Source organism: Passer domesticus, chromosome 20 (genome assembly GCF_036417665.1).
Source record: "Passer domesticus isolate bPasDom1 chromosome 20, bPasDom1.hap1, whole genome shotgun sequence".
Lineage (NCBI taxonomy): Eukaryota > Metazoa > Chordata > Aves > Passeriformes > Passeridae > Passer > Passer domesticus.
Window position 1 is genome coordinate 7,829,733 of NC_087493.1, and position 27,717 is coordinate 7,857,449.

Below are 27,717 nucleotides of genomic sequence, written 5' to 3' on the forward strand. Positions count from 1 at the left end.
TTAACACCCAGAAGTGAAATGAAGGCCACCTCTTAAACCAGCAGGGTTTTAGAAATGGCAACTTGTTTTTGCTTAGGAAGGTCTTGAGTCGATGGGTTCAGTCTGAGACTTTCCAGAAGCAGCACTGCACTGTAGAAGTCAGCACGAGAAAGGGCCAGCACAAAGCCAGGTAGGGAAAATTATTTATTCAACATGCAGTAGCACAAATGCATTGGAGATGTATGTACAGGTAGGACTGCTGGGGATGAAGCAGGAACCTCACCCTTACAGAGAAGGAACATTCATAGTTTAATTTGCAAAGCAGCAGGACTGTGGTGTGTGTCCAGATCTGGGTGGCTGCTGCTGAAAGCACCTGTGCTCTCCTGCCTTCCTCCGAGTCACAGAGAGCTCCACAGGCAGGGAAGCAGTGGCCCTGCTCCTCAGGACACACACCCAGGCACTGCTCCCATGCCTACCGTGTCTAAAGTGCTGGCAAGAACATGTCTGAGGCAGAAAGAATTCTCTCCTTGTCACTTATCTCCCAGTCCATCAATTTAAAACACCTTTCTTTAGGATCCAAACAACCCATCCCTCTCCCCTGGCTTCTGCATCAGGGAGCTGACAAGGCTGAGATCTCCACAGGCTTCAGACCAGGACAAACGTGGATTCCACCTCCAGGGGCTCCTGCAGCTGCCTGCTGCCTCTGATGAGGGCCTCAGGCTTGTGAATTCCATTTGTCATTTATAGGGATTTTTGTTCTGCAGCACAGTAAAGAAAATTCAACTACGAATAACTGCAAGCTGTGTTTGCAGCAATGGTTTTACAGCCACCCTTCATTCCAGCATCATGTTCTCCTGTGGAGTTTGCCTACATGAGGCAGGAGCCTCTGTACTGCTTTTCTCTGTGCTGCTCCCACTCCAGGTTTGAGAGGAGCTGTTGCCTGACAGCCCTGCTGGAAATGCAGAGCTGAGTGTCCAAGGACTGAGCAAGCACCTCTCTGTGTTATGTCAATGGGTGTTAAAAACCCCCATTCATTTACAAGAGTCTGTCTCAGAGCTCACTGAGGCACTGCTTGAGACTGGAAACTGAGAAGAAAGAAGAGGCTGCTGGAACCAAGGTTTGGTGATTGAAACCTTATTTCTAGAAGGTTGTAGCTAAGGGATCAGCTCTTCTGTTAGCACTGATGTCCAGCAAAAATGTTTTCCCCTTTGTGGGGACAATTGCACTTTGCCACTTAATACAGAGAACAAAGAAAATGGGGCATTAACCCAGCACGTGCCCCATCCCAGCCCAGGGGAGCCTCTTCCTCTCTCTGCCTGCTTGTTCTGTTTTAATACTCTACGGTTCTATTATTTACATCTTGTAGGTCATTGTACTCAGCTTAATAAAACACAGTATTTGACTATAGCAGTAACACTGCCTGCATGAGGGGACATGAGAGGCATCTCTCCTTATCCCTGGATTCAGTCACTCACCCTGACTAGTGATTGTAAAGACAGGTCTGTGCTCCAGGTGCTGTCCTCCTCCAATACTGACCAATACCCTCCAGCCCTCTTTCCTCCTCCCTATGCATTTCCTTTTATCTCCACACTATGGAATGCAATGAAGGCAAAAAAAAACCAAATCAGTGTATCCATTTGCAGACAAAACTCAGCACCAGCTGCCCCAAATGGATGCCCCAGGGTGGCAGCCAGCAGTGTAAAATAAATATAACAAGTAAAGACACAGCAGTATGGCACACACGGAGCGAGGGGCTGCTCACACGGGCCCTTGGGAATGAAGCAGGAGAGGGAGAAGGGAGCTAAGTGTTATTTCAGTGTAAAAAAGGAAGCATTCCCTCATGGAGCAGCATTATTGCTCAGCATGCTCATGGGCCCGTGTGGCACAAGGAGGTCACAGTCCCAGGAGGGCTCTGTCAGGGCTCTGCGCTGAGCTCGCGGCATCATCACCCCACAGCCTGTTGGGATCTCTGGACAGCAGTGCAGGAAAAGCCAACCAAATCCCCTTCTGCTGACAGGTCTTCCCTCAAAATACAATAACTTCAAGTTTAATAGAGTGGAAGATAGAACCAGATTCACCCAGAGGTCAAAGTAAAAGCAGCCAGCAGTGCCTGTCGCTGGCTGCCTCTCAGTTCATGCTTGGCAAAAGTGTTCCAGGGCCCCTTCAAATGTGGGGCACAACATTCTGGACTAAAGCTACAAGCAGAGTGGTCAGGACATGTAAACAAAGCTGAACATCACCAGTGGATAGCATGTGTGTCCCTCCCCACGGCACATCTGTTCCAGTCCTGTGGGATCCTGCCCTGGTCCTGTCACAGTCTCTGGCAGTGTCCTAAGGTCATAGATTCCCCCACTGCTCTACCGGGGGAAACTGATCCACTTCGCCCACTTCTGTGCTGGGCTGATCTCCCAGGGTGAAGGTCAGTCTGTACCTCAGCCTCACCTTCTCCTGCAGGAAAGACAAAACCCAAAAGCAATGTGAGAACAGTCCCAGCTCAACAGCCCTGAACAAAACACTTCACTGTTACAGCTCTACAGAGAGCACAAGACTTCTGTTACACAGAGAGGGGCAGGAGGGCTCAGGTTAAGTTCATTGAGTTCAGCTATTTACAAACCTGAGTTATTCACCTTACACTTTTTATACCAAAAATCTTTTACTGCTTAGCATGGAGCAGAACAAGAAAAGCATGAATGACCTGTGAGCACAGACTGCACAGACATGGCCAGTTGTTCAGCTGCTCTCCAGAGAGCCTAAAGATTGCTGCTGGAAAAATTCCAAAAATTAAATTCCTCATCATATAGAGGAAGATAAAACAGTTCCTGCTCTGAAAAATGCCTTGCAATACAGTAAGTACGAGATGGAAGCAGCCCTTCAGTGACAGCACCTTTGTGTACCCACAAAGTTTTTTAAACATCCACTCAACTCCTCTGACATTCATCCTTTTATCTCAGAGATTTCAGCTGATACCTTAAGGGCACTTTCACTGTAATTCTGAAGTATAAATATCTAAATTTGTCAAACAATTAGAAAGTCCTTCGGATTTGTGCTTTCAGAGCTCGCTAACTGAATGAGTGACTACAGCAAGGAAAATGCTTCTCAGATGCTCCTAGCATCATCAGCAGAAAGGGAAGTGTCATCCCTGTTGTGTCCCTGGTCACAGGTATTCCTCAGAGAATGATGGAACAGGCAAGATCTGACATTTGTCTGCTGGTTCATCAAAAGTACTGCTACAGCACCAGTTAATTTAGCATTGATCTAATTGGCAAAGCCAGGCACGTTCAGTGCACAGAGGAGTCAAACTCCTGATGCAGCTTTGCTTCCCTTTAAAGCTGAGCCTGAGCCTTGCCCTTTGGCTGGAAGAAGTGTACTCTCCCTTCTCCCTGCCAAAGATTGTTGGGAAGAGCGTCCTCTAGCCCTGAACTGAAACACCAACATTCCATAGTAACCACTTTGGAGGGCACATCAGAATCACAGATAATTAAGGTTGGAAAAGACCTCCAAGATCATAAAGGCCAAGCTTTTAGGAACAAACAGCTGTAGCTGCTCAAATGTTTGGTCCCACCCCTCCACAGAGTTCAGCTGATGTCAAACGTGTCTGAAGAGGGCAGGATAAATCCCACTGTCCCTCTCACCTTTGCAGGATTTGCCAGAAGCATGACCTGGGTGATGGCAGCTGGTGGCTGGATGGGATTGAACGGAGACAGCTCAGTGCCAGAGGGTGGCTGTAGCTTCACCTTCATGGACTGCAAACGAAAGAGAGCAGAACCTCAGGGATGGTCTCCTGCCTTGGGGAAAATGAAGGATGCATGCACAGGCTGGGGGGACAACAGCACATATCCAAATGGAGGAGAATCAACCTACAAGTGAGAATGAGGGAACAAGAGCCAGCCCAGCTTGCAGAACACACTAGGAACAGGCAGATCTTATCCTGTTCAGTGTTTCCTGCCTCTGACAAGAACCTTTGTGTTCTGGGAAGAGCACAGCCTATGGAAAGGTCAGACCAGGCTGTCCCAAGTCCCTGAGTGCACGGCCAGGCCTCCCTGGCTGCAGCCCCTGTGCCACGTGTCCCTACCTTGGGCACGGCCGCCTGCAGCACGATGTTCCTGACGGGCAGCGGCGCCGTGTTGAGCATGGACACCACCACCACCAGCACGTCCGAGCGCCCCGGCGGGCACTCCCGGGCAAAGTGCAGCAGGATCCGGAAGCCGTTCTTGTCGTAGGCTGTCACGGGCAGGGCACTGCCTGCCACGGGGAGAGAAGGGACAGGATGCAGCTTCATGCTGCAGCAGATGGGCTGAGGCAGCATCAGGTGATCACAATGGAGCTGCTCATCCCTTATCTCTATTTCATCAACTTTGACAAGAAGCTTTGTCTTCAAAAAATACGCAAAGTGAAAAACCTGAAATACTTACTGGGTTTAATGGATTCCAAGGGAACATGGACATTGGCCAAAGAAATTTCAGGTGCCTTCATGGGACTGCCTTGCTGCTGGAATGATGCTGGCTGGAAGAGAGGACTTCCTGATCCAGCAGGACAGCTGCTTGGGAAGGGAGCAGGAGGGGCCCCAGAGGCAGTGGCTGCAAGCCCTGCAGGGGCTGCTAATGGGGCAGGGGTAACAGTGGTTGGCAAAGTAACCCCAGGGAACACTGAAGGTGTTGCCATGCCTTGGGTGGCACTCCTGCAAGAGAGACAGAAAAGCCGTGGTGAATGGAGCTGGAAGTGAAGCAGGAATTTCACCAATACCCAGAGGTAACAGCTCATCACAAGGGCAAAGCAGCAGCCTGGAGTCAGGCTGGAGTCTGTGACTCTGCACAGTCTCACATGAGAACTACAAGGACAGGGGTGGTGGTTGGGTTGAGGTCACTTCTCCAAGTCAGGGAGGAAATGAGGCCTCTTGTACCTTAACAGCCACTTCCCCTTCACACCACACCTTTGGATCAGGCAACAGCACAGCTGTGTGCTCTGCCTGCCTTTCTCTCCCAGAGGTGGGAAACTTGTAGTAGTTTGTAAACTGTAACCTCTGAGAAGAAAAATCCCAATCCCACATTTCTACCAAACCAGAGAGTTGAAAGTCACCCTTAGAATTTGGCACTGCAGTGAGCTTGGCTTCTAACTGCAGAGCCAAAGCAAAGTCAGGACTTTTGGTTACCCTTTGGCTTCTTCAAGGAGTTGTTCCAATGCATCCATCTTATGTGACACATTGCTCCCCACAGATGAGCTGAAGTAGGCAGGAGCAGCTGGAATAGTCTTAGGAGGCCCTGCAGGGGCAGCTGGTACAGCAGGAAATACAAACGGTGCTGAGTTTGGTGCTGGGAGGCTGGGAGCAGTCTGGGAGGCTGGGAAAGCAGAAGGCAGAGTGGCTGATGTCCCACACGTGGTCTGTGATGTGTGATGGAGAAGAGGGTTCCCTGCAGGGTTGCAAGCAACAGTCACCATCTTCGGATTAAAGAAATCCAGGTCCAACTGCTCATTCTGAAAGAGAGGACAGGCAGATGCTCTAATTCACTGCTGGCCCTGATGCAGAGATGGCACTGCTCTGTTACAGAGGGACAGAGGTTTACCACAAAAACAGGTTCTGGGTGACAAGAAGTAAAGTCTGAGGCCTAAGTCAGGGCTACATCTGATCTGTAATTTAAGCAAAGCAAGGACTAACATCATGGGGACAGATGGGACACTGAGAAAGCCAGGTTCAGGGATACCTACTTTGTTTAAACACAACTATCCCAGATTTTAGGGACAAGCCAGACTGCCCCTTTGCCTGTGTGTGTGATCACATGCTTTTCCAAGGTGACAGAGTGCCCTGAGACCTCCCACAACATCAGTCTCTCCCTCCCCTGCCCTGAGACTCCTTTATACCTCAAATATGCTCCACTGGCTGTTCTCTGAGGTCTCCTTCCCTGCTGCAGGGGCTGGGTCATTCAGGCCTGAGGGGAAAAACAACAGGAGGGGAAAATGAATTCAGTGTAATTCCTTGGCTGTTGTTTCAGTACCATCAAAACTGGATTCAGCTCTTCCAGAGCCCAAGAACCTGGTGAAACACTGAGATGGACTGCAAGTCTATGATGAGGAAGAGACTGACAGCACCAGCAGTCACGCCCTGCACACAGCTCTTCTAACCCATCCTGATTAGCATTGCCTTCTGCTGTTCACATCTGGGCTCCAGAGACAGGATCCTGCAGGCTCCTGTGCACAGCCCCTCTGAGGCACCTTCTCCCTAGCAAAACCCCACAATCAGGGCTTCATCTGTCCCAAACTGCAGCCTGTTAAACAGTTTCTTTCTTTCTTCCCAGCTCTGGGAAGAGATTTTAATACCGACTCACTGACCAGGGCTTATACTCAGCATGATGCAAGGGAGCATTCCCTGGAATCCAGGAACATGGATTCCATGAGAGAACACAGAAGTAGCCTTTCTCAGGATGGACTGAGCAGCCCTTTTGCAGGCCCCTCAGCATCTTACCCAAGCACAGGAGCTCCTCATCCAGCAAGGACAGGGAGTTGGTTGTGCTGCCCTGCTGAGCAGCTGCTGTTTCCCCCTGGCTGGAGGAGCTGCGCAGCGGTGCCAGCGTCTGGGGAGGAGGAGGGAGGATGGGGATTTCAGCTGGGCCAGGGGCCGTGCTGGGGGCAGGTGCCAGGCTGCTGGGTGGCATCGGAGGTGGCGGTGTGCTCGTGGTGTCCAGTCCAGCAAGGTCAATGAGGGTGTTGAGATTATTGGTGGAGTTACTCCCTGCAGAAGACATGAGAAGAGCACGACTAGGAAAGAAGGCAAAAGGCTCAGAGCAAACCCAGTGTGCACAAGAAATTAGCAGAGAGGTGGTTTAGCTCCTCATCTGAGCATGGCTTATGGCTCTTTGTAACAGGGAAAGGATATTTGTTGTCTGGACTATGTAAATCAACACAGATACTTAAAAGAATGAAAATCTGCTTCAACCAGTGCTGCTTCCCCAGTGCATCACAATTCATGATCTCTTCAAGAATCTTTTGAACTCAGATGAGGCTTTGGGAGTTCCTACAGCATTATAATAAACAGAGGTTACCAGAGAGCTGGAAAGCTGAAAGAAATTCCTACCACCTCAATCTTCATATTTAGAACAGTCTTGTCCCAGGAAGATGCTGCCAGGAAGCAGCAAAAAAGTTTGAGCCCCAAGTGGTAATTCTGTCACACTCATGCCCAGAGCTTTCAATGCTGAAGCTCAAGTGTGAAGTGGGCAACTGGTCTGAATTCACAAATGGAATTACTTGCAAAACCAGGAAAAGGACCCCTGGTCCAGCTCCTACTCTTCAGCTCTTATGTTTTTGATAAAATTATCTTCTTCTTACACGTTACCATTAAGAAACAGGACAAATGTGGGGAGGAAAACTTCCAGCCACACAAACTGCTCACATAGAGGTTTGCTACTGATGTTATCAAAGGTTTCAATAGTATGGACTGAGCAATGGAGAATGCAAAGCTGCAGCACTGCTGCTTCTGTCCAGAACTGTTTATCCACTGCTCAGAAGCCTTCTTATTCCCTCTGATTCACAAACTGTTGGCCACAAGATCCACCAAAAGCTACTTTAACAAAACAGGAAACATTGTTCAAAAGACTTAGAATTGCAGGATTCAAAAATTAAACAATTGTCTTCCCAGGAACTCACCTTCCACTGCAGACATCCCAGGGAGATCCACTTCACCATTGATCACTTGCCCCTCTATTATTTTTTTATAGGAATTTATCACACGTGATAAATTGTCACTGGCCTGCAGAATATCCCCTACAAGAGAAATAAAAATGACCTCCAGGGCTTTAGTCACTTTGTTCCTACTAATGCTGAGAGTGCTCAGTTGTCAATTAAATAATCAGCAAGAAAACCCAGGAATATTTGGCTATGAGCTCCATTACTCCGCCTGTGCCACATTTCTATAAGCAATACCCTGACCTTTTCTAGCTCCATGCACATTGCAGTAACAAGAAAAAAATAAGCCCAAGGTTGTTCCCCACAGCAACTCCCTTCCCCTCCCAAAGCAGCAGCTGTCCCCCACTACTGCTCCCATCCTCCTGAACCAACTTTATGTCCAGTCCTTCCCTGAACTGGAATGAAAAGCACAAAGAGGGAAGGACTGGCCTTTACTAAAGCAACAGGAACCAACAGTGAGGAAATGACTTTATAGCTGAACACTTACAAAGGCAAGGAGCACAACAGCAATGAAAAAGGACAAGTGTAGCTTAGTTTACCCAAACTGCTGTCATTATCTTCTGTCTCACTGGCCAGCTTGAACAGCGTCCGTCTTTTGGTTTCACATCTTTCGTAGAGCTCCTGAAAGACAGATTAGGACAGAGAGTTCCACCAGCCAGGAGCCACTGCCAGCAGCACCAGTCAGCACAGAATGCCCCCAGAACAGATCAGTCTCACTGTGCCAGGATGGCCCTCTGTGCCCAGCTGACAATGCTGAGCAGCGTTACGTGAGCCTGGGGTAACACAACCTGCATTCCCAACACATTTCTCAGTCCTCCCTCACATCAGCACTTATGGCCAAGTTCTAATCCAAAAGAGATATTCCTTCCTTGTACAGGAGTCCATAAAAGCCTGAGGAAGAGCAGAATCATGCTTCAGCAATTAGATTTCAGTTATGCTGCAACCACTACTGAGTCTGCAACCACACAGCAGAAAGGTGGCAGTAACAAAATGGTTCAAGGAAACAAACACATTTCTTTAGCATCTTACCACTCTTTAAAGACCTTGTTGTTAAAAATAAGTGAGTTTGATTTTTTAAATAAGATAATGTGCAATTCTTAAAGGCTCTGGGCCTACCAAATCATCCCTGGAATGGTTGTTACAATTTTCACTTTGCTGATGTTCTCCTAATCCTGTAACACAAACTGTTCCTCTGAAAGGGAGGGGCTATTTTCTGCCCCACTCAGCCTTTAGTTTATTCATCCACAGTGCTGCAATGGACAGTTATGACCTGCAATCTGTGTGTCTTTATAGGATCCAGAATTACAAACTGCAGCTTCTAGTTTCTGCCATGCTGCACCTTTGGAGAACAGCTGCACCTCACTTCCAGCATAGATGAAAAGGAGCTACTCCCCACCCAGTCTTTTGGGGAAAGGCACTAAAAACATGGATATTTTCTTGCCTGCTGTTTGCAGCAACTGCTCCTTTTTCTCACCACTGCTCTCCACTTTACTGCAGTGTTTGTAATTCTCTGCAAAACTCAAGTCTGCAAGAAAGGACTGACTCCAGGATTGCTGGGAAGAAGGAGCAGCTCAGACCCACCTTCATGAGCTCCCTGTCAGCCTCTGAGGAGTCCTCTTTGCTGTAATGAACCAGCATCTCATTCAGCAGCTTCACATTGTTGTTCACCTCCTCCAGGGTGTGCATACGCTTTGTCACCTTCTGGATCCGAGCCTCATCCTGCAGGGTGGAAAGCAAAGACAAAGGGTGAGCTTCCTTCTAAAAGCTTACAGTAAGACAACCACAGATATTATCTGCAAACATGTCAGTAATGGCTATTTAAGGTTAAGCCAGAAAAAAGCAAACAAAACCCTTCTTCATTTCTGTGAAGCTTTGTTTATTTTATTGTCTTTTCACCACCATTCTGGAATTACAGGCAACCCCATATATCCAAAAAGTCTCATTAGATAGACTTCAGTGTATAATTACACCACTAAAAAAATCCCAGAAGTTCCTTTCTGACCTTTTCAGAAGACTTTTTTTTTGTTCACTTGATGCCATTTAACAAAAGAGATGTGTTTGAAGCAAAACATTTACTAGGAACAACAAGCACACTCTGGTGGAAAATGTCCACCCATCTCTGATTGGAGATTCCAACTGAAGACGTAGGAGAATCTGCCCTGGGGACAAGAGGAGCTTGAAAGAAATATCCTGGTAACCTATACAACCACTATGGCCCAGAAGGCATCCTTTTATTTGCCAGAATCCCAGTGAGTCATTTCCTGGACTCCAGAGTTTGGAATGACTGCCATGGGTGGATGCAGCACAGCTTTACAAACAGGAAGGTGTTTCCATGAACTTGTTTGTGAAAAAAACCAGTCCAGTGACTCAGTCCTCAGCATCCAGGGCTGGTACCACGATGCTCCCACCAAACCTTGATAAGAAATCCCACCTTGAATGATGGGAATGTGGCTATTTACAACAAGAGTCATTCAATTCCTACCCCATCATCCACCAGAGATACCAACTGTAGACATTTCTGTGACACAAACATCTCCTAGGTACAAGCCAGAGACCAAATCCTAAGCTCTCCATCATTTGAAATCAAATTGCTTAAAACCTGGAAAGCAGATTGCTGACTTGAACCAATCCTACAGGAATTTCTTACCTCTTTTACCATGGATTTTATAAGTTTGTTGGCCTCTTGTAAATCATCTGGGTTTTTGCTTTTCAGCAGCTTGGCTAGAAGCTGAAAGACAAGAAAATTATAGTCAGGAAACAAATAAAGACCCTTGAGCAAGGGGAAAGGAATCTAGATGAACAATTCAGGGGAAAAGGGATAGAGCCCAGTATTACAAAGCTCACACAGCTTCCATAGTTACAGGGACTTCAGCAGGAGTCATTTAGAGTTTATTATCTATGTGAGTTGTTGCATTCCTGCTTTTACACAGGACATACTCTGTGACATCTCAGTGACTTCTGGCACTAGATAGTTATTCCTCCCATTCATTATTTTTCCTCCTGTGTGTGAAACCATCTCTGCTTTCCAGCACTTCAGCAGGATGGCACTTTAACATAAGTAACTCCATAATGGCAACACAGACAAGGTCTTAACTGGAATTTTGGGTTAAGCAGGTGGACAAAGCAGTGAACCCTGCAAAAGCATGGTCCATCCCCCCCAAAATAAAAGCCACATTATTATATTTTGCTTCCTTATTCTAAATGTGCACTGAGTAATCACTTTTCATTAGTGACTTTGACACAAGCCTTCACTGTACCTTGGATTTCTCCTCATCATCAAACACCGGGTTCTTGGGACGAGGCGGTGGGGAAGGAATCAGTGTTCTGTCTGCAGGGATCACGGGATCAAACATGACAATCCCTGAAAGCAGAAAGGGATCCTGTGGGACAGCACACACCCTCACACCAGGCAGGGCACACAGGTTTGTTGGCTTCTCTCAGAGCCAACACACATCTGCCCCTGATGCTGCCACGCTGTTCCAGTGAACAATACATCCAAATCCCTAAGCTGAATTTTACCTGGATGCTCTCCCAGCCCCACAACATGAGCTAAACCTCTGCCTCTGAAAGGGAGGACCCATTTTCAGCCCCATTCAGCCTTTAGTTTATCCATCCACAGTGCTGCAAGGGACAGTTATGACTTCCAATCTGTGTGTCCTAATAAGACAGGATGGCTTCCAGAGCTTTCATGGAATCTATTTTTCTCGTGAAGCTACTGAGTTTTTTTCATTGTGCCTACACAAGAAATGTGTGTCAGCTGAACTAAAGGAACAGCTGCAAAGCCATTTATTTAAAAGAACACAAAAAGCTATTTGGAAGCCCTTATTTCCCTTTAAATTAGACTTGTTCAAATAATCTAATAACTACTTCCACCAAAAAAAAAAAAGAACTTAGAAAAGGCCCTTCAAACCAAAACAAAAGTATTTGCAAGGTATTTCACTAATTTAGTTAACTGAGCTGAGCCAACCCTGCCCAAGGCATTTACACATAATGAAAAGCTTTTCAGAGAATTTCTCCCTTGTTCTATTTCCCCTCAGAGCTTGCCTTGATCCCATTTAATTAGAAGCTGTATATTTTGTGACACTCTTGCTCAAAGCCCAGGCTGGAGAGAATGCATGAGCGAGCAGCTGGCTCCCTACCTTGTCTCTTCAGCATGTAGTAGGCATCCTTGATTTTGGATTCCTCTGGCAATGCCACAGTCCAGCTGTACAGCAATTCAATCACTTTGGACTTCACCTTCTCCGAGACTCGGTCCCCCAGGTACTAAGTGTGGGGAAAAAAGATCCAAATTCTTTATGTTCTTAATTTCTTTTTAAAAATAAAGCTCTGTGGAAACTCAGAAATACATTCAAAGGTGTATGATCCAAGTTCCAAGATGGTCTAAGGTACATCTCATTAGGAGGAAAGGGTGCTTCTCTAATAGATTTGAAATAACAGTGAAGAGAAGCTTTGTGATAACCTTCAGCAAAAGAAAAAGCAGCTGTTCTGCTGGCTCCAGGATTTTGCTATTTTAAAAATTACAGCAATACAGAGAACCACCCCCTCCTCTGTCTTATGGGAGAGAATTTGGGAATGCATTGCTGCATCAATCATGCCATAGGGAAGATTTTCAGCACATTAACCTCATCATGAGTGTTGAGGGACTTAGCCTGGCACTCTTTACACAGCAAGTCAGCAGAATGAGGACTAGAACTCCACGGCGTGCTGTCAAACCTCTTGTTTTAACCTCTGCATCACATTTCTCTTCCACAATCACTGGAATTTCGTTTTCTAAAACAACACAGCCCAAGTTTTAGAAGCCCTTTAGAGTTACCTGAAGGATTAGAACAGCCCAGAGACTGCATAGTGATGGCAACCTAGTAAAACTTCCTGAGAAATTTAGTAAGGCATAAAAAACCCCAAACAACAAGACCTTAGCTAACAAATGCTCTTGAATATAGAATAATAAGTGCAATGAGCCAAACAGAACACTGCAAATATTTTGGATGCTGTCTGTAGCTTACAGAGGTCAAACAAAAAGCAACTATAGTTGTAATGCTCAGGGACTAACCTTTGGAGACACAACTTTTATTAACTCATTTAAAAAGCGAAACTTCCCAACTTCATTATGAAATCTTCTCCCACAATTCTTCATACAAGCTTCCAGCACCTGCATTCAAGGAACAGAAACAGGGGCTGAAAGCAAAGGGAAAAACCCTACAAATAACAGTGTGTGTTCTGCTTAGAGGGGGGGTAAAGGGCCCCTATCAGTGAGACAAGTATTCCTGCTCCATGCAGACATCTATCTCCCATCTTTAGGGATGACAAATCAAGGCAGGCTGGTGTCCCACCCTCATCCAAGTGTATCTGAGTATGTGTTATCTCAATACTTGGCCTCAACAATAAACACAAATCTTGCCTGAAGTTAACAAAGGAAAGCAGCTCAAACTAACCCAGAGCTGTTTCTGGAGACTTTAGGGATGGAACTGTGCTCCCTCCCACCTCCCACGCCCTCCCAGGGATCAGGGCACTCAGCCCCCAGCTGACCCCATGGGCACACCTTGTGCCCCCTCTACCCCAGCCAGGTGATGCAAGAGGATACATGCCTGGATTTAAGGGGAGGGGTAAGGACTACCTACTGTCAGGGCTTGGACTGCCTCCCATTCCTGTGGTGACTGGATTTTATGAGCCAGGAGTCTCACAGCTATCTGTGGCCTGGAACAGAACAGGTAAACACCACAGAGGACTTTAACACCTTCACAAATTCTGCTGTTTAAACAAAGTGTCTCACAAGTAAAGATTTTAAAGATGTGAAGCTCCACCAGCATTATCAGTGATAACCCCATTTCAGAGACTGGCAAATGGATAATTTTGGCCAGATGAGAACACTGGAGCTGCTGAACATGAAATTAGCAGCAGATTCAGAATTCCCAGTTTCCCAGTGCTCAGTCTGGATTAGCCATGCTGCCTTTCACAGGAGAGGCAGCATCTTCTCTCTGAGTTGTAGCCAGCTCTTTCTTGATATCAGCATATATAAAAGAAAATGTAAATGTTTGATAATGGAATTTCAGACTTTAAACTGTGAACATTTATTTATTAAGTCCAGAGCAGTTTGGGACACCCACCCTTCAAGTTCCTTGTTGATCTGGTCACAGAATCCAATGATGTATTCCCAGTCCTCTTGCCTGTTGGATGGGTTGGTGGCTTTATCTTTGGCAAAGGAAAGAGAACATATTACCAATCAAAAGAAGAAACAGTACAAAAGGTCACACATTTCCTAGAGAAAAGTATCTGACATCCATTGCCAGCTCTAAAAAAGGAGAAAGAAGTTCACATGTGGTTTGTCTGTTCAGGGAAAAGGGTGTGTCCAAGTTGAGACATCCAAACATCCAGTAAGAACCACTTCTTTCCAAAGAAGACAGGTGACCAAATCTCAAGTGTTCAGAGACAGGCTATTCCCATATCCTAAATGAGAGCACAGAATAAAATATTTCAGCTCACAGTTTCCTCTGTCTGAAATGCTGTCTCTTTCTATTTGGCTGTAACAATAAACTCTTTAAAGGTTAAACCCTCACACTTTCTACACATGAAATTATTCTTACATTCCCTGGGAATTTGGCAGAAACAAGAGCTGGAACATCAGATGTTTAATATCAGTCATTTAACATTAGCACTTGCTTTTGGAGTGCCAGCTGTTTTGATTGATGCCTTAGCATTTCTCCTGGGATTTATGAACTGAAATTTATTATTATACATTGATTCTTCTTTCAAGTAACAAACCCTTCAGCGTGCACCTGAGCAGGAACTCAAATCCTACATGCTGAAGCTAAGAGCTCAATGCTTTACTGACAGGGCTATTTCAGGCTCCTGAAGGATCCTCCCTTAAGCAGCAGGACCCCACTGACTGTGCTGACTGCAGAGCACTGAGGCTATCAGCACCTCTTTGGTTATGATGCATCTTCTCCGTGTATTTTACTTAACCCTGATGCAGCAATGAGCTTACAGGAGATCAGATTCCTGCTTTAACCTAATTTTCCAGCCAAGATGACCAGACATAATGGTTTTTCTTTCTTGTAAGGGAAGAAACAATGCACTGTACCTGTCCCTATACATCTAAGAGCTGGCATTTAAGAAACCTTCCTAAAAAATTTAATATGATGGAAAATGGTTTAGGAAATGAAATATTGCTTAGTCAGATAGTATAGACCAGGGTATGAAGGGCAGGAAAAAACCCAGCACATACCCCTGTACTTTCATCTCAGAGGGAAGCATAACAAAACAAACAAATGCTGCATTCCCAAGTGTCATTTTTTACCATCATTAAAACATATCCTTTTACCTCTCCAGAGACAGCTGAACAGCTGTCAGGCATCTACTCCAAACCCTCCCTTTCCCAGTGCACCTCAGCCCTCCTACTGTGCCCATCCTGCAAGGTTTGCTCAGGTTTTCCTCCTCACTCAATTGTACTTGTAAATCAAGTAAACTTTTCCATGGATTGCATGGTACAATATTCCACTGGTGACTCTCTGTGCTCACTGCTGACCTTCATGGGACCCTGGATGAGCAGAAGACAGCAGCAAGGGAGGAATAACTGCACGACAACATCCTGCAGAACTCACTGAGCTACCAGGCTGGCCTTAAACTCAAGAGATTCAAGGGAAGCTCAGTTTAAAAGACAATTTCTGCAGAGCTAAACAACTGTTCCAAACATGTGGCACCTGAACCTTATTACCACATTTCCAACTGATGAACACCCTGGAAGAATCATGAAACCATGGACTTACAACAGCCTAAAGCCTCTTCATGCAAGTCAAAAGCACTGTGGTGGTTTGGTGCTCCAAAACACCTCTTGTGCTCAGCAGGCCCAGAAGGAAAACATTCAGTTCCTGGCTGGAATTAAGGGAATTTACTTAATAAATGCAGGAGGAGCACAGACAGATAAGGACAAACAACCAACTGGACTCTGTCAGCTGCACATCCTGAAATTATGAAAATGATGTGGTACAAACAGGAAAATGTAACCAAGTTTCCCAAGTTCAAAGTGTTAATTTTAAAGCTGTTCCAAATATCTCCAAAAACTTTTTGCAATGACGCTGGATTATTTCATGTTCTCAGACTCATCTAAGTTTTTTCTGCAAAAGCTCTCACATGAAGACAGTGAAGTCTCAGAAGGAGAGAGTGACTGCCAAAGGGAAGTGCTGTTCCACATGAAGAAATTTCCTATTTCTAACATCCATAAAACCTCCATATGAAACCTTGGTTCATAAAAGTTAATGAGCTTGATCACAAGTCCTGCCCTGGCTCTGGAGATTGATGTGTTTGCATGACACGACACAACAGGATAGCTGTCCCCAGTCTCAGCACAGCCACGTGAACTCAGCATCCCAGAACACTGGAATCACCTCACTTCACCTACACATAGCTGTGTCACGTCTATCAAGTTGTGACTTACAATCCTCTCTATTTTTATGCAGAATGCTTAAAATGTGGGCAAGGAGCTCAACTGTGCTGCTTTATAAATATGCTTCAACCCTTACGTGAAAGGATTCAGTCCAGGATGAAGAGTTGTGCTCTGGAATATCAAGTCCTTGGCTTTTCTGTTGGAACTGCCAACCAAGGCCCATTTGGTACCAGTTATTTGCTTCCAGAGACACTTGTCCACCTGGTCCCCTCCTGAAAATCCCATTTCACACTGGCAACCACATGAATCTAAACTAGCAATGTGGGGACTGAAGTCCTGACACTACCCCAGTCCTGCCACTACTTCTGCCTCAGTTTTCAGCTTTTTTTTAATGTGCTCAGGACAAACAAAGCTGCTTCACACCCACCCTGAGTATCAGAGCCACTCAGCCCTCAGGTCCTCTGCCAGACTGAAATGCTAATGAGGCAACATTCAGATTAATAATCAGATGTGAAACAAAGGTGTTTGTTTTCTCTAGAGAGAAACGATACTGGAAAGCAGAGAACCACAGAGCAGCTGGAATGAAGAGAACCACAGACCATTAACTGGCTGGTAACAAATGCCCCTGTTTCCTGGGTTCACTTCTCTACTGAAATGAGCCAAAAGCCACCCCAACAAAGAGTTTCCCCAGGTCAGGCTTAGCCTGTGATCCCAGCCCAGGTATGTGCACTCTGACAGTCAGACTCTGAAGTCCTGGGCAGAAAAGAACAGAGCCAGACAAACCAAGGAAAAAAGAAACTAAGACAGTTATAATATTTTATCCATCTGCATCTGTTCCACAGTGGAACACTGCCTTAGCCTGACATGAGCAGGATACAAGAAGCTTCCTTTTGGATGCAGCAGAAAAAGCAGCATTGGAGTCAAAGGCTCCAGTTGTGTTTATACAACTGACGTTATCTCCTAACCTTCTTCTGTTTCAGCTGAGAGCAGAAGCAGAGCCTGCCTGCCAGGAAGGGACAGGAAGGATCACCTTCTCTCATCCCAGCTGCCTGGAATGAGGCAGGGCATGCAGATGCCAGATCATCCCAGGCTGAGGCACAGATCTTGCTGCAGCAGCAGGACACGAGGATGATGTTACTTCATGGGTCTGTGACTCCACCTGATGCCACAGGCAGGGCAGCAGGAAGCTGCACATCGCCACAGGAAAAAAAAAAAAGGAACATTTTCAGTAAGAAATTCTCCATCTTCCCGTGGCTGGGAAGTTGGCTGTGCTGCTGAGCCATTCCCTTGGGAGGGGTACAGCATGGCACACCCTCAAGGCTGGCATTAGCCGCGGCTTTGTCAAGATTACAGACAAACCCCCTCGGGAGGGCAGTGAAGCCGGGAGCTGCAGCGGCTCTGCCCGCCCGGCCTCAGGCTCCGCTCCCCGCCATGGGAGGGGCGATCCACACCGGCAGCGCTCGCTGTAGAGTGACCTGGCACAAAAGCATCCTCCTCAATCCGACAGCAGCACTCAAGCCTTGAAAAACGTGTGTCCCTCTGCAATCAGGCTCGCTGCAATGCTTCCCACGGTGAGTAAGGCCTTTGCAACTCTTCCCTGTAGCCCCCTGGCCAAGGACACATCACCTCTACCTTGACTTCCTCAATTAAAAAATATCCCCACAAAACAAGTACTCAGGAAGCATTCCAGGCTATACAACCCAAAATATCCTTCCTACTAGAGACATTTTCACACACAAACTGAACTGGGTGAGTCAGCTCTCCTCAGAGAAAGATTGCAAGGAAGGGATGTGGGTGTTCCTTCTTGTGTCTCACTGGCTACAACAAAAGATATCGACAAATTGTGGGAGTTCAGAGGAGGAGCAAAAACGGTAAGGGGACAGAAGGGATTGAGCTAAAATGAGAACAGATGAAACATCTTTCAGACAGTAACTCGTATAACAGATCATGACAGCATGTACATGTTTGAATTTAATATAAAAATACCAAGGAAGAAGGAGAATTATCTAATCTTGTTTATGGAAGGATAGCTCCAAGGGTAACAGGTTTTGCACTCTGAGGTATTTGGGGTAATGACCATCTTCTGCTGTTTGCCCCATGCCTGACTACTTGGAACTTCACTTGCTACCATAATCAAACAAATAACTATTTAGCAAAAAGAGAAGAAAATCTAGGCAACAGGCTCTGATGTGCAGCATGGCCTCCCAGGGACAGCAGCAGGAGCTCCTGTGTGTAGAATATACAAAAAACAATTACAGTTATGACTGATTCGTTCAGGAATCATATCCCTGTGTTCTGTACAGCCAGAGCCCAAATGACACGGACAGACACACACAGGCAGGGGCCACTCAGCAGCAGCTGGGCATCAACACACAACGGGGGTTTGTCCCCTCTAACCTTTAAAGTACCTTAGCCTGACAAAGGCTTTGTCCCCTCTAACCTTTAAGGCACCTTAGCCTGACAAAGGGTTTTGATATATCCCAGCCTGCACAGAATGCACATCCACAACTACCCTGAAACTGCAGCCAGGCATAAAGCAGGATTTGTCTGCTAGAAAAATCACAGTTGTGTAACACATGAATACAATTAATTCATCTGGGATCCCCCCACGATCCCGAACCTCACGAACAGCACTCAGGCTGTATACTCGACGGGCCACAGCCCAGGCAAGGGAAGAGACGGGAGGGACAGACACTTTATGGCAAGAAAAAGCGTCAGGCCCCTCAGCAGGTGCCGAGCAAGGCGAGCCGCAGAGCCCACACCTCCCACGGGGCCGGCCCGGCCCGACCCGCTGCCGCGCCCCACACCGAGCTGACCACCGGGGGATACCCCGGGACAGCACATCCCCGGGCTGCTGAGACCCCGGTGTGCCGGGGGGCTGTGCCAGCCCGTCCCCAGGGCGCTGCTCCCGCCCGGCTGAGGGGGGCGGCGGGGCCGGGCGAGCGGAGGCTGCAGGGAGGCGCCGGGAGGGAGCTGCGGGGCCGGGGGGCAGCGGGGCCGGGGGTCGGAGGGGGCCGGGGCGGGCCGGGCGGTGCCGCCACGCCCGCGGTACTCACTCAGCCACGACTCCAGGCTCTCCCCCTCAGCCTCCGCCATGTTGCCGGAGCGACGCGGGGCCCCGCCCCGCCCGCGCGAGAGCCGCGCGAATGGGGCGGGGCCGGCGCTGAGCCCGCCCCCCCTCCGCGCGCCGCGGCCCCGCCCTTGGCGGCGGCGCGCGCGGGGAAGATGGCGGCGCCCGGCGCGGCGGGGCTGGGCCGGCGGCTGCGGGCCTGGCTGCCCCGGTGAGCGGGGAGAGGGGTCGGGGGCGCTCCCCAAGGGCTGCTGCCCACCGCGGGAACACGGGCAGCACGGCGGGAGGCCTGCGGGCGGGCCGCCGGCAGCGGGGAGGGTGTGGGCCGCCCGCCTGGTTCTGCCGGGCTCAGCGGGCACGGAGCTGTCAGGGCTGGACCTTTAAGGTCACCGTGCACGCAGCATTGCCGTTCTGATCTCTAAAGCGCATCGCCCGGGGGTGCAGACAGAACAGCCCCAGGGATGGTGAGGGCCCTGCGCCGCCGCTGCCCGTGGCCACAGAACGGGGGAAAAGGGACGGAGCCCGCTCGGAGCTGCTCGCCCCGCTGCCCCGTGAGGCCTCCCGCGTCCAGCACTCACATCTGGCCGCACCTGCCTGCGGCCTGTCACGGCGCTGGGTTACAGCCCCGCTTCTCTTGCTCCCTGCAGGATAATGCCCGTGAGATGGAGCCGCTACAACCCCAGCTACCTGGAGCCAGAAGTGAAAAAGGAATTGCATGAGAAACCTTTAGAGGAGCTGACTGAGGAGGAAAGGGAACAAATGGAGCTGAAGGCTGTTCGGCCCATCAAAGCTGCTCCTCCCAGCCTCTCCAGTTCCGTGTTCAGCGACCCCACGATCAGGTCAGAGGAAGCAGCAGCTCCTCCTCTCTCCAAAAATGCCTGGGAGCTGTGCTGCCCTCCTCTGCCTTCACCTGCTGCCTTCACATTGCCTTTTGTTAGAGCACAATCCCTATATTCTGGGTTAATCTTTTCCCATCAATGAGTCCATTGTTCTGCAGTAATTAGTGATAATTACAGCAGATCTGGCAGCACCCACACTTAACCATGGGAACAACACAAAGGGATGGGGGGCTTATTTCTGTGGGTGATAAAATCAGAATTCATATCACATCCTGTCTGACTTTGTGTTTACAGTAAATTCACCAATATGATGATGAAGAGTGGAAATAAAGTGCTGGCCAGAAGCCTCATGTCTCAGGTAAGAACTTGGGTTTCTTCTCACTATTACGTTAAAACAAGACAAAATAGAAGGCTGGGATGTGAAACCCACTGGAATTGGGAATTTCCAGAACTCGGGTGGTCCATCTCTGTGCTCCTGATGTGTTTCACTCTGCCACACATTGCTTGCAGCATGATGCCTCTGATAAACCGTTATTTGTGTGATAAAATGTGCATTGCCCCTACATGGCACAGCTTTGAGCCTGCCCTGACCCACAGCAACTGGTTTTAACTGGTGTTGCCATCTGGCCTCTTCCACCCGTGAACTCTCTTGAAATGGAAACATTTTGCCCAAGTGTTTCCAGTTAACTGCTGATTCCTGGTTTCAGAAAAGCACACAGGCTTTGCAGGGGAGGATGCTCAGTGCCCAGACCCCTGTTCCTGCCTCCACTTTGTCCCTGCCCTTCCCTGGCTTCTGGCCCATGTTTGTGCTGCTCATCCCCCTCACCCAGAATGCAATGACTGATAAAAGAGACTGAAGAGCTGGAAGAGGGTGAAGTAAAACTTGAGTTAAAGAATTTCCAGTGGGTCTTTTGCCTCTGGGGCAGGTGGACCAGCTGCTCAGGTGAAAATGGGGTGCCTGTAAAAGTGATGTAACCTCTTGGAGCAGGAGAATCTATCTGCCCTGTTTATCTTCTTTCTTGCCTTTCTTCCAAGACTCTGGAGGCCATTAAAAGGAAGCAGCTGGAGAAGTACCACAAAGCTCCAGAAAATGAGAAGGAGACAATTGAATGCAACCCCTACGTCATTTTCCACCAGGCTCTCAAGAACTGCCAGCCCATCATTGGGCTCAGCAACATCACCAGAGGAGGCAAAACCTACCAGGTGAAAGGGGGGCTGGGAGCACATCTGGTTGTGGGACAATTAGCTAGGGAGGCAGATGAACTGGTTTTCACCCCATTAGCTCAAGATTGTCTCTCCTTGGAAAGAGCCACTTTGCAATCTGGACTAAAGCAGCACCTAGAAACTGTCCAAAATCAGGATCCCCTGAGAATTGTGCTTCCCCTGTCACAGAATCACTAAGGTTGGAAAAGACTACTAAGATGAATCAAGTCCAGCCATTAATCAGCAGCAGTCTCTGGTTCTCTGACTAGATGTGAAGAGAAATACACAGCAGGTATTTTCCAAAGAGACAGAGATCAGCAGCAAAAGAACTGGTATTCTTTGGAGTACCAGTCCCATCCTTTCCACTGCACCATGTTGCTTGGGGAGAGGTCCCAAACACCTGGGGCAGGTCAGCATGGCAAAATGGGTCACCTAGATCCAGTGGGATATTTAAAACATGAGCAGAATCTGTCTCTGAGTACAGGCTCTGCTGCCCTTGGGGCCTGAAGGACAGGTGAGATGTAGAGGCACCTGGAATGAGATGATCTTTAAGGTCCCTTCCAATCCAAACCTTGCTGTGATTCTATGACTTCTCTATTCAGTGCAGAGATGGGGTGACCACTCCCATCTTTGCTGACTCAAACCAGCCTGCACCCAGCTCCCAGAGAGGCCAGAGTTTCCATTTTGGTAGCACAGCCAGTTCCTATGGACAGAGCAGGAGAACTGGCAGGGCTGAGCTGTCAGGAGCTGCAGAGAGCAGCACAGGGAACACCTGCAGGTGCAGCTGGTGCTGTGTGGCTGCTGGGGAGGAGCAGGTCGCTGCTAACTGCCATGGGTTAACCCTTCCAGGTGCCCGTCCCGCTGACGGATAATCGGAAGCGCTTCCTGGCCATGAAGTGGTTGATCACAGAGTGCAGGGAGAACAAGCACCGCCGCACGCTGATGCCAGAAAAGCTCTCCCAGGAGCTGCTGCTGGCCTTCAACAACGAGGGGCCCGTCATCAAGAGGAAGCACGTCCTGCACAAGATGGCAGAGGCCAACCGGGCGTACGCCCACTTCCGCTGGTGGTAGGGACCCTGCACGGGACACACTGCCACGGCCTGCAGAGCACAGCCCCAGGGCTGCCAGCCTGGGAGAGGGCAAGGTGGGATATCTCTGCAGGCAGCTTCTGTTCTAACCCAGGGAAAGCTGACACGATCCCCACGAGGTTTTCTTTGTGCTTGTTTGGATGGGGGAAGGGGGAATCTGAGTTAGCAGCGTCAGCGGGGCTGCTCCAGTTAGTTCATAATCACTTCCCTGTGAAGACAAGCCTTAGATGTTTTTCTTACAGCAACGCTAACAAAACCATCTTTCACTTACCTGTTTCCTGGGGATCTGAAAGTCTCTCCTCCTCAAATCAGCAACGTTTTTGGATGCAGAGCTAAAGCAGAGCTGGATCCTTTAACACATGGATTGGTACAACAGGCAGTAAAAGGCCCTTTTTGATTTTGGCCATCAGCAACGTGGTCTGCACAGATTTGATGGGAATGTTGACAAAATAAAACCACTTTTATGGGAAAGGTTTCCCAATTCCAGACTTTTGTCTCTGTTGCTCCAGGTACCCTGGTTGTGTAAAGCCCTGAGGCCCTAGACTGGAGCAAACACTGAGTTATCTCAGCCTTAGGGCTTCAGCCAGGAGCAACCCTTCAGTATTGCTCAGAGCTCAGCAGCTGTGCAGGGAGAAAGCAGGGCATACATTAGTGGAAAACTTTTATTAGAAAAAAATCCTTCAATAGACTATTTTGTTTCATTTCTTTCTCTCACATTCTTATAAGAAATATACTATAGCTGAAACTTGCAAATTTTGGAAAAAAGTGACAGTTATTGTATAAAACCTGTAAAACCCTTCCTACGTGTGCTCAGGGACCTCTTCTGTCACAGGCTGCCCTGTGGCAGGTATTCCTGGCTGTGGAAGAGGCTGTGTGCATGCAGGTGCAGCCAGCCTGCTGGGAGCAGTCAGGGAAAAGCACTTGGTTGAGCTGTTTGTGAGGCCATGGTGTGTTCTGTGACCTGTCCCAGAGAACCAGGTACAACCTGAGCTGGGAGATTTCCCTGCTGCCTCCCACAGCTCTGCTGGCTTTGGGGTGAAGCAAAATCTTCTGAGCCTAAACTGTGCTTTCTTTAACACTCATAGAAAATGCTGGTGTGAGCTACAAGCCTCCCAAGCCCTTTGCTGACAGCAGCCCTATATTAAGACAAAATCAGTGAGAGAACTTGCTGGGTGAAGTGTGCCCTTCCCACTACTCTGAACCTCCAAAGTCAGACCAGCACCTGCTGCATCTGACAGTAGGTGCAGAGAAGCTCTAGCCAGTCTAAATCCTATTTACAGGGAGTGCTAGAAAATTAATGCAAAAATTCCAGATTGGTACGAAGCTTGCTGGTGAAGGTGCTGGGGATGCCTCTGCCTCGGGAGGTCAATCTGTCACTTCACTGTAATAATATTTCTGGGCAGCGTCCGTCATCTTCCACTCGGCAGCCCGGAACTCGATGATCTCCAGCAGCAGGAGCTGGGACAGGGAGCTGAGCCCCTCCTGCAGAAGGAAGCCATCTCGGAGGAGGGAGAAGAGCTCGTCCATGCGCTGGGAATTCATCTTCTCCAGCTGCTCCCCGATGCGGTGCAGCTGCAGGACCAAGCAGTCCACCTTCAGAAGGAAGAGCAGGTGGCTGAGCACAAAGCAGTGGAGGCTCCTGTGCACCCCCCAGGCTGTGCTTTTTACAGGTCCTTGGCAGGACAACAGGCAACAACTCACCTCCTCCTCCTTCTGCAGGCTGTCGGGCTGTGCCAGCCTGAACAGGCAGTCGTACACAGGGTTCACCAGAGCCATCATGGGCATGTTGTTCACCTGCAAGGAGAGTGGAGCATTGTCAGCCTGGGGCCAGAAGGGAGTCTGCAGCTATTTTAAATAGTTATTCCCTTGCTGCTCTCCCAAGGAGAAGGGAACAGGATTTAGTTGTGCTGTGTTAGTGGGATTTTCATCAGAGATCAGACATTTGAGTCTCCAGGAACCAGAGGAGCTGAACAAATGATGTAAAAACCATCTATTTTTAAATGTAAGCAGGTAGTCATGGGAAATACACTTGTTCCAACAGTATTTTTACTGCCTGCAGCTCTACTTGCATCATTTTTACATCTACTCCAAGCAGGAATTCAAAGTTCACACACTGTACAAAGGCCTGAAGCCAAACGCCATCAGCAAACCCCACAGCAACTGAACCAGTCCAGTCTGGGACATCTGGGAGCAGGCAAATCAGGGGATTTCAAACACCAGGTACAAAATGAGGAAGATGAGACTTTGTGACTGTTCCTGGAGACTTCCTCTGCCTCTTCAAGCCTGTAGATAGCACCAGCTCTGTCAGCATCCTTGTGCTAAGAACCAGCTCTGGCCCCTGGGGCTCTGTACAACACCCACCCAGCACCCCTGCTCTGGTATCCTAGGATGCCCAGGCCCTCCTGGCACTGCAGGCAGCAGCAGCCAGCTGCTCCAGCTCCTCACCCTCAGGTAGTCGAAGATGTTGCAGATGAAGGTGACGTAGCAGATCCAGGCCTGGAGCGAGCGGCTGCGCAGCTCCTCCCTGTCCTTGTACTCCTGCTGCAGCCGGTTCAGCAGGCTCCTCCGGAAGATGCTCTGGCCAACTTGTTTGCTCTCTGCCTGTAAGCCCACAGAAACACCATGGAGGGATGAAACGGGTGCCAGAGGGGCAGGGGCATGCAGTACCACACAGACAACCTTCTGTGATTCCCAAAGAGGCAGAAAAGCTGTAACATACTGCCTGTGCACTGCTCTTCTGGATGCTGCCACTGCATAGGGCAAGTGGCAGGACAGGAGAGAAGGGCAAGGGGTCAAAGCATGTGACTGGGGCAAAGCCCTTCCTGGCCCAGCCCAGGGACAAGCCACACAACAGCCCAGGTGTTTCACTGTCCAGACAGGAGCTCTCACCTGGATGATGGTGTAGCAGATGCGCCCAGCCTCCTTGCTGAACACAGAGTCTTTGAGGGACTGGTCCACTATAATATTGGCCACTTTCTCCAGGTCCACATTACTGGGGTCTGCAGAGAAGAGGAATGCTGTTAGGACCCAGCCCTCTTTGGCCCCTGATTGATTTGAGGCACATGGAAAGCAACCAAGGTCTGTGCAGGGCCCAGTGGAGTCACATTAAATGGTGCAGAAGCTGTGCGTGGCAGAGGAGCTCATAAAAACCTGCTGACCTTTGAGGGCTGTTTTCAGCAGCTTCTGAGTCTCGGAGTCAAAGGACTGTATTTTGTACTCTTCTTTGCCTGTTTCCCCCATGGCTGGTTTCCTCCAAGGGCAAGAGTCAGGGCAGTGGATGAGCTAGTGACAGTCCCTGGGGAAGGAGCACACAGAGCTTAGTTGGACAGAGGCAAACCTTCACCATTTCCCATTCAGCACACCCCTGGTAGTGCTGAAGCACAGACTGTTTCCTGACAGCTCCCCACCCCAAGGAAACTCCTCTTTTATTAGGGCACCAACTCTACCTCTGGATCTATGCAAATCCTCATTCCCACGTCTTTTAAAGCGTTGTCTCCCTACCAGCTGATGATAGAACTTCAGAGCCTTTATATTTTTCTGATATGAGAAACGTTACAGGCAAAGCAGACCCGAAATATATGTGGCTGTATCACAGGAAGGCACACATTGCTCTCTTGGGCCTTTTAACCACCAATTCAGCAGCTTTCATACAAAAAAAGTCTGGGAAGAATCAAAGCCAGCACAAAATCATCCAACACACCCGCCAGAGCACCTCTCCTGCACCAGCCAGGCTCTCAGCTCCCAGCACGACACAGCAAACTCAGCAGCCAAATCCCCAACAGCAACAGCTCCCATCTCTCATCCCCCTGCAGTCAAGCACTGCTCTGCAGCACCAGCAGTGCTCCTAAGTAGTCTCTAGATTGATTTTCTTCTGTTTCATGATATAGTGAAGACAGCAAGAGGGTACGCACGGCACAGAGAGGAAGGGCTTGCTTTGATTCACACAGGATCTGATGGATGGAAACGCAGGGCTGGCCAGACCGGCAGTACAAACAGGAGAGGGCAGTCGGCCAAATGAGTTTTGCCAGCTCGTCGAAATTCCTGGGCCATTACTCACCCCTCTCTGCAAACAGGTCCCTACCCAGATCAAAGCCCAAGAGCCTTTAGGGGCATGGGACAGGTAGTGTGGGCAGCCCCCTCACGTACAGCAGAACAGGAACTCAGAGCAGAGAGCAGCCCCACGGGGGTGACCACCTGCCGACGCTGTTCTCGGAGCCAAAGCTCCCACCCACCCTGGGACTGAGTCAGCCAGGTCCCAAGGCTTCTTTCCCAGGTGGATTCACAAGCAGCGGGGTGCCCTCCGTGCCATGCCTGGTTGGCAAACACCTTCCTAGCTGACCTCTCCTCTCTCTGCACCTGCACTCATGCCATGCTGCACTGCCGGTGGAGCAGCCCGAGGTGACCAGAGCCGCGTGTCCCACGGGCAGCATCTCCACGCAGCGGGAAGCGCCCGAGCCCGTCTGGCAGCGTCTGTGCCGCCGCCCGGCCCCGCTCCCGGAGCTCCCCGGGATGGCCACGGCTGCTTTGAACTGCTGTGCCAAATAACCCTGCCAGAGCAACCCACAGCGTGTGAACGCCGAGCCAGCCAGGTCTCACCTGAGCTAGAGACCCCCCTGCCAGCACCACCTTATCGGAAGGGCTGATGGCAGTGGGTGGCATGGAGCACCTGTGGGTACCGACTGCTCCTCTGCCGCTGGCCCCGGCTGGAAGAGCCGTCCCGGGCTGACTCGGCTGGGGTCAGCACCCTCAATCTGCCGGTGATCCACCAGCTCAGGTGCCAGGGCACCTGTGACCCGCAGGGTCACACCTGGCAGTGTGGGCTGGACAAGTCCTGCCCACTGCAAGGAGAGGGAGAAGAGCAGATTCTCCTCTGCCACCCCGGGATCCCCATCCCATCCCCGCCGAGCCGCAAGTGGAACTCCCAGCGTCGAGACGCCTCTAGCCCGTGGCAGCTGGACCCGCAGGAACCCCCGCCGCTGCCACCCGTCTCTCCAGCCCCGCGGCTGGCACAAGCCCAAGGGCCAGCGGACGGAGGAAGAGGCGGATCCCGGGCCAAGCAGCCCCCGCGCTGCCCCGGGCAGGGCAGGGGGAGCCGGGCGCAGCCCCACCGACCTGCCGGCCGCCCCCGCTGTGTCCTCCGGCCGCCGGGACATCGCCGGCACCTCCCGAGCCCCGCGCCCTCCCGGCACGGCCCAGGTTTCCTCTTAGGTCATTTCCTCGCCCGAGCCGGGGGAGGGCCGGGCCGGGCCGGGCGGGAGAGCGGCGGCAGCCGCGGCAGCGCCACCGCCTGCGAGCGTCGGGGCACGGCGGGCGGAGCGCCGGGGACGGCCGGCTGCTCCTCGGGAAACTCCCGGGCTCCGCCAGGCACGGCCGGCTGCCCCCGAGACACCTCCCGGCTCCCCGCGCCGGTGATCGCAGGCAGCACTCACCCCTCGGCCACGGTCACCCGCGGCGCTGTCCCAGCGCTCTGCGGGTGACAATTCC

At 49.7% G+C, this 27,717-nt stretch overlaps 3 protein-coding genes across 5 annotated transcripts; 1 reads left to right on the top strand and 2 right to left on the bottom strand.

The window, feature by feature from the left end:
* Window positions 1–170: 170 nt before the first annotated feature.
* Window positions 171–19,217, bottom strand: GGA3 (golgi associated, gamma adaptin ear containing, ARF binding protein 3). Of its 2 annotated transcripts, none has more exons than XM_064395773.1 (17): window positions 19,090–19,217; window positions 13,758–13,842; window positions 13,272–13,347; window positions 12,704–12,802; window positions 11,793–11,916; window positions 10,911–11,014; window positions 10,301–10,381; window positions 9,235–9,372; window positions 8,193–8,274; window positions 7,615–7,731; window positions 6,437–6,703; window positions 5,836–5,903; window positions 5,129–5,451; window positions 4,392–4,657; window positions 4,052–4,221; window positions 3,612–3,722; window positions 171–2,427 (listed from the first exon to the last, which is right to left on the bottom strand). In XM_064395773.1, the coding sequence occupies exons 1-17, from the start codon at window positions 19,127–19,129 to the stop codon at window positions 2,317–2,319; spliced, it is 2,262 nt and encodes a 753-aa protein (XP_064251843.1). In that variant the 5' UTR covers window positions 19,130–19,217; the 3' UTR covers window positions 171–2,316. The 2 variants fall into 2 exon arrangements, with proteins under 2 accessions (XP_064251843.1, XP_064251844.1); XM_064395774.1 differs by lacking the exon at window positions 19,090–19,217 and adding an exon at window positions 16,999–17,204.
* Window positions 19,188–22,721, top strand: MRPS7 (mitochondrial ribosomal protein S7). Its single transcript, XM_064395785.1, has 5 exons — window positions 19,188–19,314; window positions 19,751–19,942; window positions 20,237–20,300; window positions 20,978–21,145; window positions 21,995–22,721. The coding sequence occupies exons 1-5, from the start codon at window positions 19,259–19,261 to the stop codon at window positions 22,214–22,216; spliced, it is 702 nt and encodes a 233-aa protein (XP_064251855.1). The 5' UTR covers window positions 19,188–19,258; the 3' UTR covers window positions 22,217–22,721.
* MIF4GD (MIF4G domain containing) lies at window positions 22,379–27,622 on the bottom strand. 2 transcript variants are annotated; one of them, XM_064395783.1, is made up of 6 exons: window positions 27,346–27,612; window positions 25,392–25,528; window positions 25,123–25,232; window positions 24,679–24,834; window positions 23,935–24,027; window positions 22,379–23,826 (listed from the first exon to the last, which is right to left on the bottom strand). In XM_064395783.1, the coding sequence occupies exons 2-6, from the start codon at window positions 25,471–25,473 to the stop codon at window positions 23,599–23,601; spliced, it is 669 nt and encodes a 222-aa protein (XP_064251853.1). In that variant the 5' UTR covers window positions 25,474–25,528; window positions 27,346–27,612; the 3' UTR covers window positions 22,379–23,598. The 2 variants fall into 2 exon arrangements, with proteins under 2 accessions (XP_064251853.1, XP_064251852.1); XM_064395782.1 differs by having other exon boundaries at window positions 22,379–24,027; window positions 27,346–27,622.
* Between the last annotated feature and the right edge of the window lie 95 nt (window positions 27,623–27,717).

Bases quoted from the DNA above. Each gene is read 5' to 3' on its own strand.
- GGA3 (XM_064395773.1), bottom strand. From the start codon at position 19,129: ATGGCGGAGGCTGAGGGGGAGAGCCTGGAGTCGTGGCTGA. The intron at 8,275-9,234 runs GTGGGTCTGAGC...TCTGTCTTTCAG, and splicing joins CTGACAGGGAGCTCATGAAG to GAGCTCTACGAAAGATGTGA. The intron at 4,222-4,391 runs GTAAGTATTTCA...TCCCCGTGGCAG, and splicing joins CTTGGAATCCATTAAACCCA to GCAGTGCCCTGCCCGTGACA.
- MRPS7 (XM_064395785.1), top strand. From the start codon at position 19,259: ATGGCGGCGCCCGGCGCGGCGGGGCTGGGCCGGCGGCTGCGGGCCTGG. The intron at 20,301-20,977 runs GTAAGAACTTGG...CTTTCTTCCAAG, and splicing joins CCAGAAGCCTCATGTCTCAG to ACTCTGGAGGCCATTAAAAG. The intron at 21,146-21,994 runs GTGAAAGGGGGG...TAACCCTTCCAG, and splicing joins GAGGAGGCAAAACCTACCAG to GTGCCCGTCCCGCTGACGGA.
- MIF4GD (XM_064395782.1), bottom strand. From the start codon at position 25,473: ATGGGGGAAACAGGCAAAGAAGAGTACAAAATACAGTCCTTTGACTCC. The intron at 25,233-25,391 runs GTCAGCAGGTTT...TCTTCTCTGCAG, and splicing joins GCTGAAAACAGCCCTCAAAG to ACCCCAGTAATGTGGACCTG. The intron at 24,028-24,678 runs GTGAGGAGCTGG...CTCTCCTTGCAG, and splicing joins ACATCTTCGACTACCTGAGG to GTGAACAACATGCCCATGAT.